The following is a 13,605-nucleotide window of genomic DNA, read 5'->3' as shown; positions in this document are numbered from 1 at the left end:
GCCTGCAGGGCCTGCTCAGGATGGGAGGGCCTAGAGGAGCCTCCAGGGTCTGTGGCCCATGCTTTTGTGAATATCTGGACGTTTACATGTTGGACTTGAATTCAAAAAGCATCCGATGTTGCGGGCACTCCACAGAAGCCTACACAGGCTGGAGTCAGCCCGTGGGCACGGTGTGAATGCTCCTTGTGGGGCAGAGATCCGCACAGGGGCAGGCTCAGGTTGGCAGGGGCTGGGGCACTGAATGCAGTACAAGGATGTGTGCCAGGTCCCGAGGGACGTGTGGGTGGTTCCAGCATGACCGTGCTTTAGAAAGAGCCCCCAGCAGCCCAGGCAGGCCTGGGGGGGGGGGGCTGGTGAGTGGATGGGTGGATGGGGATTACAGAAGGCCGCTCCTCGAGCATGGCTGAGGATGCATCCATTTAGGGTCCCCCATCCTGACACCCCTGCGGTGCCCTGGCCTCCACGGCCACCACAGCCAGGCCTTCTTCAGGGTGTCCCCAACAGGCTAGGGTGAGATACAGAAGTCTTGTCCACCGACCCCAGGCCATCACCTGGTCCTGCTCAGCCTCATCACTGGCCCATGAGACCACCCCCTGCCCAGGCAGCCATCCACTCATCCTCATTGAGTCTAGCTCTTTTCCGGACACCACAGAGGAAACAGATCAGCTGCCTACAGGCAGTGACGAGCAATCAGATGTTTCTGACCCTGTCCCAAGCTCCAAGCTGGGAAGAAAACAGTGGGGGACTGGGAGAGAGATGGGGGGGGTCAGAGCTGGACTCAGTCACCCCAGCCAGGCGGGGACAGGGTAAGGCCTAGATAGTTTGGCAGCCTGGGGGAGGAGGAGGAAAGAGCTCCCCCTCCCCGTTCCACCCCCCCCCCCAGTCCCCAAGGCCCCTTCCAGCCATTATTAAGTTGAATGAATGAGTCGCCCAAGGACACCCTCTGCCAGGAGAAAGGAGCATGGTTTTGGACACCCCCCAAGCAGGCTTCCTCTGGCCTGCCATCCTGGTATTGGTGGTAAGGGTTAGAAGTGGGAGGAGGGGCTAAGTCTCACAGAAGATGGCCTTGAACCCATGGCCCTAGCAGGCACCCCCTCAACTCCTAGAAGCCCCCACGTCAGGGTCCTAGGCACCCTGCACTCAGCAATAGACTACAAGCAGGACATCTGAGGAGGTCATTTCAGGAAGGAGGTGTCCAGTCGCTTTGCAAAGTTATCCCCTCAGCAAATGCGTGTATTTGAGGGGTTGAGGGATGGCTGGAGTTTGGGGACTCATTTTGGAAAGGGGGTGGCTAGGAGTTACCGAGAGCTGTCGGGGGCGGGAGTTGTCGCTTCGCTAAGTCAGGTCCCCTCCATTGCGTCCAGCCAGAGAGCGAGTTTGAGGACCAGCTGAGCGCTGGGGGCTTAAGGGGGCTCCCGGGAATGTGGGATCTTTAAATGTAGGCGGGGCTTGCGGGGTCGCCGGGGGCGGTGCCAACCCGGGCTCGACCAATCGGCGGCTTCGCCCGCGTCGCACCGCCCCCTCCTCTCCCGGCCCGGGCGGGCGCTCGCCCCCGGCCGGGCCCGTGGACAGGGCGGCGGGGGATGCACCCGCCGCCGCCCCCGGCCCGGCCGCCTCCGGGCCGCGCGTCCGCCGTCTGCTGCCCGCCCCGTCTGCGGCCCCGGCCCCCACGCGAGGGTCTGCGGCCGCGCGGGACCCTCTCCCCTCCAGCCTCTTCTGCCCGTGGGAGCCGAGCCCTGCAGGTACGGGGTGGGACGGACGGGAGCGCCCAAGGAGGGAGGCACGTCCCGAAGGGGGACGCGGTTCAGGACAGGGGCCAGGACAGAGGTCTCCGTAGGGTCTGGCACCCAAGGGACACAGAGAGGAGGGAATGTATGTATGTGCACTGCCTGAGTGAGTGGAGATTCACGGACCCCCCATTCCGGAGGGGGAAGGTACTGGGTTCACTTTGGCGGGGGTAGAGCAGTGAGTCTCCAAACTCCATAGATACGGTGGGGAGAGCTCTTGGGGTGAAGGCAGTGACCTGGGACTGACTTGGGAATAGGAGGGAGGAGACCCTCACCACGGCTGCCTAGATTCTGCCGTCAGGGTCGCCCCTGCAGGGCCAGGGAGCCGGGTCTCCCAGCTGTCCCTGGACAGAGGTTGGGGTACCCCAGACAGGGCACTGCCTTGGCTGTCCTGGAGGGCAGGGCTGCAGATGTGAGTGCTGGAGGCTGGGGGCCAAATGGGAGATGCTGATGGAGATGGGTCAGAGCGGAGGGTGCTGTTGGAGGCAGCCATGGGGAGAGCCGGGCAGGCTAATTGCACCCTGCTGACTGCTGGCAGGTTCCTGACTGGTGGTGATGGGGGCGGGGGTGCGCCCAAGGGAATTGGGCAGTCCATGCCTTACGGTACCCACTTCCGGGCAGCTCAGGGCTGGGAGGGCAAGTGGATCCTGTCCACCCTGCAGAGCTAGGGCCAGAAGAGTGCTGGTGGGTGGGGTGTCTTGCGGTCCTTACCCACCCTCCACAGGGACACACACCCCACAGCTTACCCACACATCCTGGAAGATTCCGCCCTGTGATGCTCTGGCCATGGTTCCTAGAAGTGGTGGGGTGGGCATTTCGCCCCAAAGGGGCTCTGCCTTGGAGACTGACAGGCAGGGGGCACCTTCTTGCCCAGCTCTGAAGGACGGAGTGCGGCACTGGGCAACAGCGCCGCCAGAAGCGTACCCGCGACCGCGCAAAGAGCATTTTCCGCGTGAGATCTCACTTCCATCCTGGCTGCTGACCTGCTGCGGGGGGCACAGAGTCTTCCCTTTACTGAAGAGGCAGCTGAGGAGAGGGCAGTGACTTCATCCTGGCTAGGACGCCCAAGGGTCCCTCCCAGGCCGCCACTGCACCAACTCGTCATTTGTGAAAGGGCTCACTCGAGAACCTTTGGGGTCTGGCCAGTTTATATTTCTGTTGGGTGGGAAGCCTTGGAGGAGCCAGCTGCTCTGTTCCCTGCCACCTGCCTACCTCCTCCGACTCCTCAGGAGTCCACCTGGGGGCCCCCTGCCCTGTGTGGCTCACAAGATTCCCACAGCGTCTCTTGGGATGGTGTGAAAGCGGGGGCTCAGCTCATCCTCCCATCCCAGCCTTCAGTGAACAGAGGTCTCATGCCCCAGACATGTTAGGTGGTTTTGGCGATTCCAGGGACCCTCAAAACCAAATGCAGCTCAACAGCGTGTTTCTAACCTTTTAGAACTCATTGGCAAACCCACGGCCTTCACCCAGAAAAATACACCCTTCCTTAGACATCTAAACCTTGGCCAGAGTTTCAGAGGGGCTCCTGGTTCTTTGGGAATTTCTGAGGGGCCCAGGGACCCCAGCTTGAGGCCCAGTTGCAGTGGGGGAGGGGAAGGCAGACCTGGGAAGGTGTGGGGTCTCTTGTCCCCTGGGCCCTCTGGTCCCACCCAGACCGCAGAAGCTGCCCCCTTCTATGTAATCTCAGGCAGGCCACTCTGTCCTTCTGTGTCCTCTGAGATCATGGAAAGGGTCAGGCACCCACCATGCCTGTGTCTCGAGCTCTGTGGCCCTTCAAGGGCAGGGCCGGCTGGCTCCCTTTCCAGATGGTGGCTTGTCAAGAGGGAAGTTGGCAGATCCTGCCACCCACTGCCCCCCAGATGGCACCAACTTAGTTCTTGCCCTTCCTGGCTTTGTGACCTTGGGCAAGGTGCTAAACCTCTCTGAGCCTTGTCTCCCATCTGTGAAATGGGAGCAGGATTGCCACCTGCCTCACTGAGTGGCAATGGGGATTAAGTGTGATAATTCTGATAAAGAGCTCAATAAAGCCCACAATAAGCGCTAGGTATACATTAACATCATGAGCCCCGGGAAGCCCCCGCCTCCCTCCCTCCCAGAGGCCACCTGTACCCATCCCCCCAACCCCTCCCTGCCCAGGATACCTTAGGACCAGGCAGCCAGGCAAGGAGGAGCATGGCGGACACACGGCTGAATTTGGCCTGTGCGTCGGGCGGCTGAGTCACATCCCCAAATTGCATCTTCATCAGTGCGTTTCGGAAGGTCGTTTGCAGCACCCCCACCCCCTCCAGGCTCTGTCTGCCAGGCCACTTGCCTCTCCTGCCTGTGCCCCTGAGCCCCAAGTGAGGACCTTCTGCACCCTCAGGAGAGATGGTAGGAGTGGTGCCTGGGGTTTCCTCATTTCCTGGATGAGAACAGGGTCTGGGATTGCTGCGTGTGTCCCGGTGACAAGCTCTCGGCCTCACCTAGCAGCTGATGGCCCTCTGCGTGGCAAGCAGGGGCCCTAGCCCAGGAGGAGAGTGGCACCTGAGTGTTCGTGAAGGTGGAGTGAGAGATCAGGGCCAAGGTCAGCCTTATAAACTGAAGTACTGGGCCTGCAGGAGACCAGCCCATGTAAACCACGAGGCGTTCGACCTGTGCGCACCAGGCGTCATCAGCAGAAGCCTCAGGCCGCAGGTGGCCACGGCTTGGTTGATATAATGGCTGGGAGTGGTGAGGCAAGGGGCACGTTCTGATACTCATGAGGTCACTGCCGTGGAAGGAATGTTTCTTGTGCTCCTACTCTGTGCTGGCACCAGCATCTGGGAAATGTCATGGGTGGGACAGATGCTGTCTGGGGAGATGCCAGACAAGGGGCTCAGGAGGTCCCGTGGTGCATGCGGTGGGTCCCTGGCCATGGTGGCCTGTGCCCTGCCTGGTAGCATGGCTCGTCTTGGCCTGTCCTGGTGTGACATTTTCCGTATCTGTCCCCCATAGAGTGTGGTTTCCAGGCTGGGGAAGCATCCTGTGTGTACACACAGCTCTCTCTCCTGGGCCTGGTACGTAGGGGCCCACAGCGCATGCCAGCCTGGCCTTTTCAAAGGGGACAGCACTTGTTGGGGGAATCTCACAAGGTGGCCCAGTCTAGAATCTGGCCTATAAGGAGATGGCCCCTTTATAGCACAGTGCCTCAGTTTCCCTAGCTATAAAACTGGACCCCCTTCTTGGGGGCATTGTGAGGATGGAGGAGAAAATTTGTGGGAAGGCCAGAGCCTGGCATGTAGTAGATGTTCACTAAACATCAGCTTGTGGGAGGGGGAGATGGTGGGGTGGGAGTGCGGGGGAGGGTCTAGCAAGTTGTGGCCCTGGAGGCGAGACTCCAGGCAGCCTCATCATATATGTGTTACTGTCATCAGCGTCCTGGCTCTCAAACATGATGCCAGAGGACACTGCCCTGTGCAAGGGCAGAATTCAAGGATATCGGGGTGATCAGTCTGCTCCTTGGTAGCCTGGTGGGGAAACTGAGGCTGGCCTGAGGTCACAGGGCCGGGCTGAGCACATCTCCTAAGAGCCTATAGAATCAATTCTGGGATCTTAGAGCTGAATACGAGGTTGCCACACTGGTCATGGAATCTCTTTGGAGATCACAGACCTCCTTCCACCTGAGCAGGAAGGAGCGGGGGTCTCTATGTGGTCTCATAGCCACAGCCATGGTCCTAATATCCCCACACTGATGTGTGTTCAGGCTTTTGGACAGCTCTAGAGGAGGAACTGGAGGCTCAGTAGGGTGAGATTAACTTGTCCAAGAGCCTGAAGGTCAGGAGGAGTCAAGCCTGGATCGGAACCACCTCCTGACCACACACTTACACAGCCTCTGGCCCTCCCCGGCAAACCTGCTGGCAGATTCCATCTCCAGACATTCAGAAGTATTTACTGAGCGTCAGCTGTGTGCTGGGCATTGTTCTAGGTACCCGGAGACAGAACATCAGTGGGCAAAGTTTCGGTAAGAGGGTGTTCTAAGCAGAGGGCACAGCAGGTGCAAAGGCCCCAGGCAGGACCAGGCTTGTCCAGATCTGGTGATGGGGATGCTTATGTGGCTGGAAGGGAATGACTCTGGGGAGAGGGAGAAGGCTGAGGTGGGTAGGAGCCAGACCACAGAGGACCTCATGGCCCCAGTGAGGACTTTGGTTTTTATGCAACGGCACTCAGGAGCCTTGGGAGGCTTTTCGAGCAGGGGAGGAATGTAGGCTGACTCAGGTTGGCCCAGCTGCGTGTCAGCCACTCTGGGTTCATGGCTTTCTGAGCCTCACAGTGTTCTGGGGTGGTGGCAATGGTTCATGGCCCTCTGGTCAGTTGGCCAGGCCCTGCCATGACTGTGTCCCTTATGCCCTCAGGTCAGCGCAGGAGCCCAGTCTCTGAGCCATGCTGGGCCCCGGGCGGCCTACAACAAGCCCAAGCCCGGCGCCCACATAGCCATGAACAGCCACAGCCACATCCACAGCCATAATGGCTGCGGGGGGCGGCCGCTGGGCAGTGGGCCGGGTGCCCTGGGCAGAGACCCTTCGGAGCCCGAGGCCGGCCACGCCCCCCAGCCCCCACATGGCCCGAGCCTCCAGGTGGTGGTGGCCAAGGGCGAGCCAGCCCAGCCCTCACCTGGCAGTCCCCGGGGGCAGCACCAGGACCAGGAAGATGAGGAAGATGATGAAGAGGATGAGGCAGGCAGGAGGAGGGACTCAGGGAAGACCCCGAACGTCGGCCACCGCCTGGGCCACCGGCGGGCACTCTTTGAGAAGCGGAAACGCCTCAGCGACTACGCCCTCATCTTCGGCATGTTCGGCATCGTTGTGATGGTGACCGAGACGGAGCTGTCCTGGGGGGTCTACACCAAGGTAGGCACGGCCCTTCCCCACGGCACCCCAGGGGGGCCCCTCTAGGCCCACCTGGCTCCCCCACCACCCCTTGCGCATGGGATTAGGGACCACATTGGCCGCAGGAGAAGCAGGTGGAGGATGCTGGGGGTGGGGGGCCCTAGAGGCCGGGGATGGGAAACTGGGCCTCCCACTGCGCCCACCTCCTGGGGGTAGCAGGCAGGCTGCACATGGGGGAGTTAGGCTCCAGCCCACTCCTTCTGCCCTTGCACCAAGAGGTCACACCCTGGCTTAAGGTGGGGGAGGGGGGCTGTCCCCCAGGCCGGGCCTGGGACAGGAGAGCACCAAAGAAGGCCTGGGCGACAGAGCCCGGAAAGAGCCTCTCCTGAGAGTGGTTGGGCTGGGTTATGAGCCTGGCTATGTGTCCCCTCATGCCACCTGAGGGTGTGTGAGGACAGAGAGAGATCAGGGCATATCATCTGTAAACTATGAAACAGTGAAGGTGGATGAGGCCGTATAAACTGTGAATTCCTGTGCCTACATGAGGCCAGGCCTCATAAATTGCCACATGGTAGGCCTTTAGGAGGCCAGGCCTTATACGCTGCGAAGTATAGGCCAGCCTTGCCATCACCCCAGGCCTAAGGAGTAAGGACAGGAGCATGGCTTCCTGAGTGGACAGCCCAGGTGGGGGTCAGGAGGGCCGCCCACCCCCCAACATCCTTGTCCTCCAGCCCTCTGCTCTCTCTCTGCCCAGGAGTCCCTGTACTCATTTGCACTCAAATGCCTCATCAGCCTCTCTACGGTCATCCTGCTGGGCCTGGTCGTCCTCTACCACGCCCGGGAGATCCAGGTCAGTGCCCAGCTGGCCCGGGCAGCTCCCCTCCCCATGCCCCAGAGACCCCCCTCCACGCCAGCCACCTGGGACCCTAGCCCCCTAAAACATAAAAGGACCAATAGCGTCTTTCTAGAAAAAAGGAAAAAAGACCTCTGTGAAGACACACCCTTTAGATCACTCCAAATTTCTTTGGAATGCCTATGTTTTACTTTTCATTGATTATTTGGAAAAAAAAAAAAAAAGAAGAAGAACAGTGAGGGAGCTGGAGATGAGCTGGGGTCTTCTGAGGTTTGGCAGCCTTGGAAACCAGGGTTTGTAACACCAGGCTTCTGTTCCTATTCGATCAGACCCTGCATTTGAAAGGTTTATTACATGTCAGAGAGTTTGTTCTCCTACTTCGGGAGTTAATTGAAACCTCGGTGGGCCCCAGAGAGCCCAGCTCAGGCAGGGCATATTGGGCACCTGTGCCCACAGCAGGCAGAGGTCACCTGCAGCTGGTACCAGGGCCTGGGGATGCCAAAGGGTATCAGGTCTGGCTCCAGAGTCTGGCCTCTGGCCTCCGACCTCTGACCTCTGACCTCAAGGAGCCATGGTCTGGCGGGAGACGGGTGTAGGAAAATCCTGCCTGGGTTGCACCACCCGTAGACATCCCTGGGGACACCCAGGGTCTGGCACGAAGGAGGGGCCCTGGACGTGGCTGGGGGCAGGGGAGGGGATAGTGATACGTGAGCTGGAAGGAAGCAGTTCTTAAGGTACAGCAGCTGGGGACAACGGTCAGTTCCTCATACAGTGAAACATGGAGCTACCATACGACCCAGTGATTCCACCACATCCAAGAGAAATGAAAACCTACATCCACACGGAACTTGTACTCGTGTGTACATAGCAGCCCTATTCACAATAACCGAACGGCAGATACAATCCAAATCAGCTGGTGGATGGATAAGTAAAATGTCGAATGTCCATACAATGGAGTAGGATTCAACCATTTAAAAAAAAAACCAAGCCCTGGGGCGCCTGGCTCAGTCGGTTAAGCATCTGACTCTTGGTTTTGGCTCAGGTCATGATCTCAGGGTTGTGAGATCAAGCCCAAGTTGGACTCCATGCTCAGCTCAGCACCGAGTCTGCTTGAGATTCTTTCCCCCTCCGTCCCCCTCTGCCCCACCCCCTGCTCATGGGTGTGCACATGCGCGTGCGCTCTCTCTCTCTCAAATAAATAAATAAAGTCTTTAAAACAAAAACAAAAAATGAAGCACTGTGTGAGTGTGCTTGGGCTGCCATAACAAAGCCCCACAGCCGAGGGGCTTAAACAACAGAAACATATTCTCACAGTTCTGGGGCTAGAAGTCCAAGGTCAGGTGCTGGCAGGGTTGCTTTCTGCTGAGGCCCCTCTCCTAGGCTTGTAGGCAGCTGCCTTCTCCCTGTGTCCTCTCCGCTCTCTCTGTATGTGCACATCTGTGGCCCTCTTAAGAGGACACCAGTCCTGTAGGATCAGGGCCCCTCCTTGATGACCCCATTTAACTTTAATTCTTTAAAGGCTCTCTCTCCAAATACAGTCACAATGGGAGTTAGGGCTTCCACTTATGAATTTTGAGGGACAGTCTAGAACACTCCACCCACCGGCCCATCCCCCAAGTTCCTGTCCTCCTCCCAAGCAAAGTGCATTTACTGCATCCCAACAGCCCACGGAGTCTTACTCCATCCCAGCACCAGCTCCAGGTCGCAAGCCTCCGTTAAGTATCAGTTACGGGTAAGACTAAGGCTCACTTCCTCTCCAGCCGAGAGCCAGACAAGTCATTGTCTCCCAAAATCTAGGGCTGGGACAGGAATAGGCGAGACATTCCCATTCCTAAAGAGAGAAATCCGAAAGAAGAAAAGGTGTCAGGTGCTGAGCATGTCAAAGAGCTAGCAAGGCAAATTCCATCAGATTTGCTCAAGAATAATCCTCTTGGGCTCAGTGCTCCAGCTTCTGAGCCCACTGGGGTGGCCGCGTTGCCCGCTTGGCTCTGGGTGGTGACCTTTTGTGACTGCCTTCTTCGATTCAGCATGTTTATGAAGTTCTTCCACGTTGTAGCAAGTATCAGAGCTCATCCCCGCCCCTTTTTTTTTTAAGATTTCATTCATTCATTTGAGAGAAAGCACAAGAGAGGAGAGGGTCAAAGGGAGAAGCAGACTCCTGCGGAACAGGGATCCTGATGTGGGGCTGGATCCCAGGACTCTGGGATCATGCCCTGAGCTGAAGGCAGACGCTTAACCAACTGAGCCACCCAGGCACCCCTCCCCCCCTTTTTAAAAAAGATTTTATTCATTTGAGAGAGAGAGTGGGGGGAGAGGAAGAGAAAGACTCTCAAGCAGACCCCACATCCAGGACAGAGCCTGATGCAGGGCTCGATCTCACCACCTGAGGTCATGACCTGAACCGAAATCAAGAGTCGGACACTTAACCAACTGAGCCATCCAGGCGCCCCCGGAGGGCTGAATAATGTTCCATTGTATGGAAGGACCCCGTTTTGGTTTTCCATTCATCCACAGACGGACACCTGGGTTGTTCCCACTTTCCACAATTGTTCGCCTACAGGGATTTGTTCCAATGCCTGTTTTCATCTCTCTTGCGTTATATACCTAGGAGTGAGCTGGCTGGGTCATTGGTGACTCTGTTTTCCTTTTTCGGGAGCGCCCGTCCCCCATTTAATTGGAATTGTGGCTAACCCCGCGAGCTAGGGAGTTTCGCATCCAAGGCCATGTTTCTTGTAAAAGCCACGCGGGGGCGGGGCGGGGGGGCGGCCTCGGGCTGGGGTCTCATCGCGGGGGCGCGCACTCGAGTGCGAGCCCCACCACCGCCCGCCCTCCGCAGCTGTTCATGGTGGACAACGGGGCAGACGACTGGCGCATCGCCATGACGTGCGAGCGCGTCTTCCTCATCTCTCTGGAGCTCGCCGTGTGCGCCATCCACCCGGTGCCCGGCCACTACCGCTTCACGTGGACGGCGCGGCTGGCCTTCACGTACGCGCCGTCGGCGGCCGAGGCCGACGTGGACGTGCTGCTGTCCGTGCCCATGTTCCTGCGCCTCTACCTGCTGGGCCGCGTGATGCTGCTGCACAGCAAGATATTCACAGACGCTTCCAGCCGCAGCATCGGCGCCCTCAACAAGATCACCTTCAACACACGCTTCGTCATGAAGACGCTCATGACCATCTGCCCGGGCACCGTGCTGCTCGTCTTCAGCATCTCCTCCTGGATCATCGCCGCCTGGACCGTGCGAGTCTGTGAGAGGTACGCCCCCTGCCCCCGGCGCCCGCCGCGCCCACCCGTGGCTCCAGAGCCCCAGGACTCCCCCGGCCATCACCCCCCACCCCCACCCACCCATGGGATACCCACCCCCTACCCCCACTTCCTGGCCTCAGTGACCAACCCTCGAGCGCAGCCCCCTCATCCCCGGGACTCCAGCCTGGCGTGCCCCGCCCCCACCCACACCCACACCCACACCCCTCTGGGAACCGGCCCTCTCCCCCAGGGAGGGGGGTCTTGTGCTCCTTTCTCTGCTCCTGGGCTGCCAGCAGCCGACCTCTGACCTCTGGCCCGGGGCAGTGGAGGCAGCAGGAGCAGGATGGCCCCCATCTGCCTGTTTTCCCCCACAGTTTAACCTGCTCTCCTTCTCCCCTCTGCCCGCCCCACCGGACTGTAGGGAAAACATGTGAGTCCTACCCTTGGCCGAGCTGTGTGCACAGAGCTGCTGCCGTCCTGCCCGCCAGGAATTTAAGATTAGCTGCCGCAAGGGGAGGGCATAGGGAGGTGAGGCGGGGTGGTCGTGACCAACCCCGAGTCCCAGCAGGGTCTGGGCAGGCAAGTTTGGGGTCGGGCGGAGGACAGCGGGAGGCAGGCTGCTCTCGGGCCCCGTCCACTGGGCCTCCTGGAGGGCCTTGTGTCCAAGGTTTGGGAGGGTTTTGTTTGGACAGCTGACCTTGGGGGACTGGGACATCCCCTCCCAAGAGTTGACTGGGTCTGGGGTAAATAAAAACTGGCCCAGCCTTTAGTACCTCTCCCTGCCCGGGGTTTGTTCTGAACAGCCCTGGAAAGGTGTGGGCCATCAAACCAGTTTACAGATGAGGAGACGGAGACTCTGGGGCAAAGGGACATTCCTGAGGCCTGATTCCTGGTCGGCTCTGGAGACCCGCAGGGTGCTTCAGGAAAAGGAGGGTCCCCACTGGGCCTCTCAGGGCGTGGGGGTGCCTTGCCTGGGAAGGAGCCTCTTCTACCTCATGCCTTGCTGGGGAAGGCCCTGGAGGGGTCTGTGGCACGTGGTGCTGGGACTGGGCTTCCTGGGGGGTCTCTGGGCTGGACCTGCCCCCCAGGACCCCAGTCTTCACCCCTTTATGCCTCTCTCCATGGCCCCTGCCTCAGCCTGATGTGGGGCTCATGGCGGAGAGGCCCCAGCTCTTGCTGTCATCGAGGCCTACCATCTCGGGACCCAACAGGGTCTCCTTGGACCCCTGATGTACCCCCATGCCAGTACCCACAGCCAATCCCCCACCCTGTCGGGGGGGTCAGGATTGTGGTCTGGGAAGTGAGAGAGGGCACCCCTCATCAGGCATCCTTGAGGTACAGTCTGGGTCACTGCAGGGGTCCCCAGGTTGGGGCAGGGAACGGGGCAGGACCGGGGGGGCAGCCAATCCTAAATTCTGAGCCCTATGATGCTGCTTGAAGCCCCCTCGCCTGCCTCGCTCCGCCCCTGCGGCTCTGTCCCACCCCCACCCTGCCTCCCGCATGCCCCCCACTCCCTGGTCCTAGGTAGTCCTGGGTGGTCCTGCGGCCCCCACCACAGCTCCAGCCAGGCCCGGGGCTCCCCCACCCACTGCTGGGGGGCCTCCCTCTTCTCTTGTCCCCTGGGTGTGGGGTGCTGGTTGACCGAGAGGTGGAGGCCAGGGTAACCTGGGGCTCAGGCGCCTCAGTGAAAGATAGGATTCAGTCCCAGGTCCCCCTCACTCAGCAAGCAGACTGCAGCCCAGGCAGAGGGCCCTGGAGTGGCATCCGGCACCCAGGGGTGGGCAGGGACTCCCAAACACCAGACCTGCTGGGAAGGGCTCCATCGCTCCCATCCCCCTTCGGGGCCTCTGTCATCTCCCTCTCTCCAGCCCCTGACTCCAGCCCTCCCCACCAGCTTCCCCTGTCCTGCCCACCACCTCTGTGCCACCTCAATTGACCTCTAACCTTGAACTGCCCCCCCACCCCCGTCAGGGCCTGAGGCCTGGGAAGGAGTCAGTCACCTGGAAAGGGCTCCCTGAGCTGGAGGGGCTTTGCAGGCTGGGGGCTGGGCCAGAGCAGAACCCTTGAGCTGACCCCGCAGACCCCCAGCCTGGGCTGACCATTGGTAGAACTTGTTTGTAGCCCAAGTGACCAGGTTCACAGGGTTGGCTATGATCAGGGACAAAACCCTGTCCCTTGGGGCCCCCCATACCAAAAGGTTAGCCCCAGGCCTCCCCACAGTGTCAAGCTGCCCCCTCCCTCCTCACTCCCAAGCAAACCCCAGGCCCGGATTGGGGTAATGGGTGCTGCCCCAAACATAATGCCTTCCGTTTTTCTCCCAAGTCCTGCAATACTGCAGTCCTCCAGCCTCCTGGGTCCCCCAGTGGTCCTCTTCCCCCCATGGGGCCTTGCTGGCTGGGGAAGTTCTTCCCGGTGTCTGACCTGAATCCTTACCTCTACTCCCTGCCGCTTCTGGTGCCCGTAGCCACCTGTGTCTGCGTCTGTCTGTGTGTCTGTCTTTGGGAGGGGGATCGTGTGCACCCGTGTGGACATACCCTCACTTGGCCAGCTCTGCCCCATAACCAGGGCTGGGGAGGGCACACATCCTGGGCAGTAGCTCGGGGTGGGGGGTGAAGGGAGAAGATTGGAAGGGATGCTGGGAGGAGGGCGTGGGTGCCTTCTGCCCCATGGTACCCTTGGGAAGATGCTAACCAGCCCCCTCTCCCTGGCCCACAGTGGTGCCTTTATTACTTTGAGCCCTCAGAGGGATCAGCTTCTTGCAGTCAAGGTCCCCACACGGCCGGGTGGACCTGGGGCCCTGGTGTCCTGGTGCTGCCTGCCCCAGGGGGATGATGAACTCAGAGAGACCAGTGTGGACTGACTGGGCCTTCCCTGG

General features: G+C 59.9%; 1 protein-coding gene across 3 annotated transcripts in view; it reads left to right on the top strand.

The window, feature by feature from the left end:
- Positions 1 to 13,605, top strand: part of KCNN1 (potassium calcium-activated channel subfamily N member 1) — a 32,347-nt gene that overhangs the window by 6,150 nt on the left and 12,592 nt on the right. For 2 of the 3 annotated variants that reach the window (XM_036093947.2, XM_036093945.2), the window contains exons 1-4: positions 1,585 to 1,742; positions 6,158 to 6,652; positions 7,386 to 7,481; positions 10,321 to 10,739. In XM_036093947.2, the coding sequence (XP_035949840.2) occupies positions 6,239 to 6,652; positions 7,386 to 7,481; positions 10,321 to 10,739 (929 nt within the window). In that variant the 5' untranslated portion in view covers positions 1,585 to 1,742; positions 6,158 to 6,238. Of the gene's footprint in view, positions 1 to 1,584; positions 1,743 to 6,157; positions 6,653 to 7,385; positions 7,482 to 10,320; positions 10,740 to 13,605 lie in introns of those variants that run through there. The other variant, XM_078053580.1, reaches the window with a different exon arrangement.

Source organism: Halichoerus grypus, chromosome 1 (genome assembly GCF_964656455.1).
Source record: "Halichoerus grypus chromosome 1, mHalGry1.hap1.1, whole genome shotgun sequence".
NCBI classification, from domain to species: domain Eukaryota; kingdom Metazoa; phylum Chordata; class Mammalia; order Carnivora; family Phocidae; genus Halichoerus; species Halichoerus grypus.
This window is presented reverse-complemented; position numbering and strand designations above follow the sequence as displayed.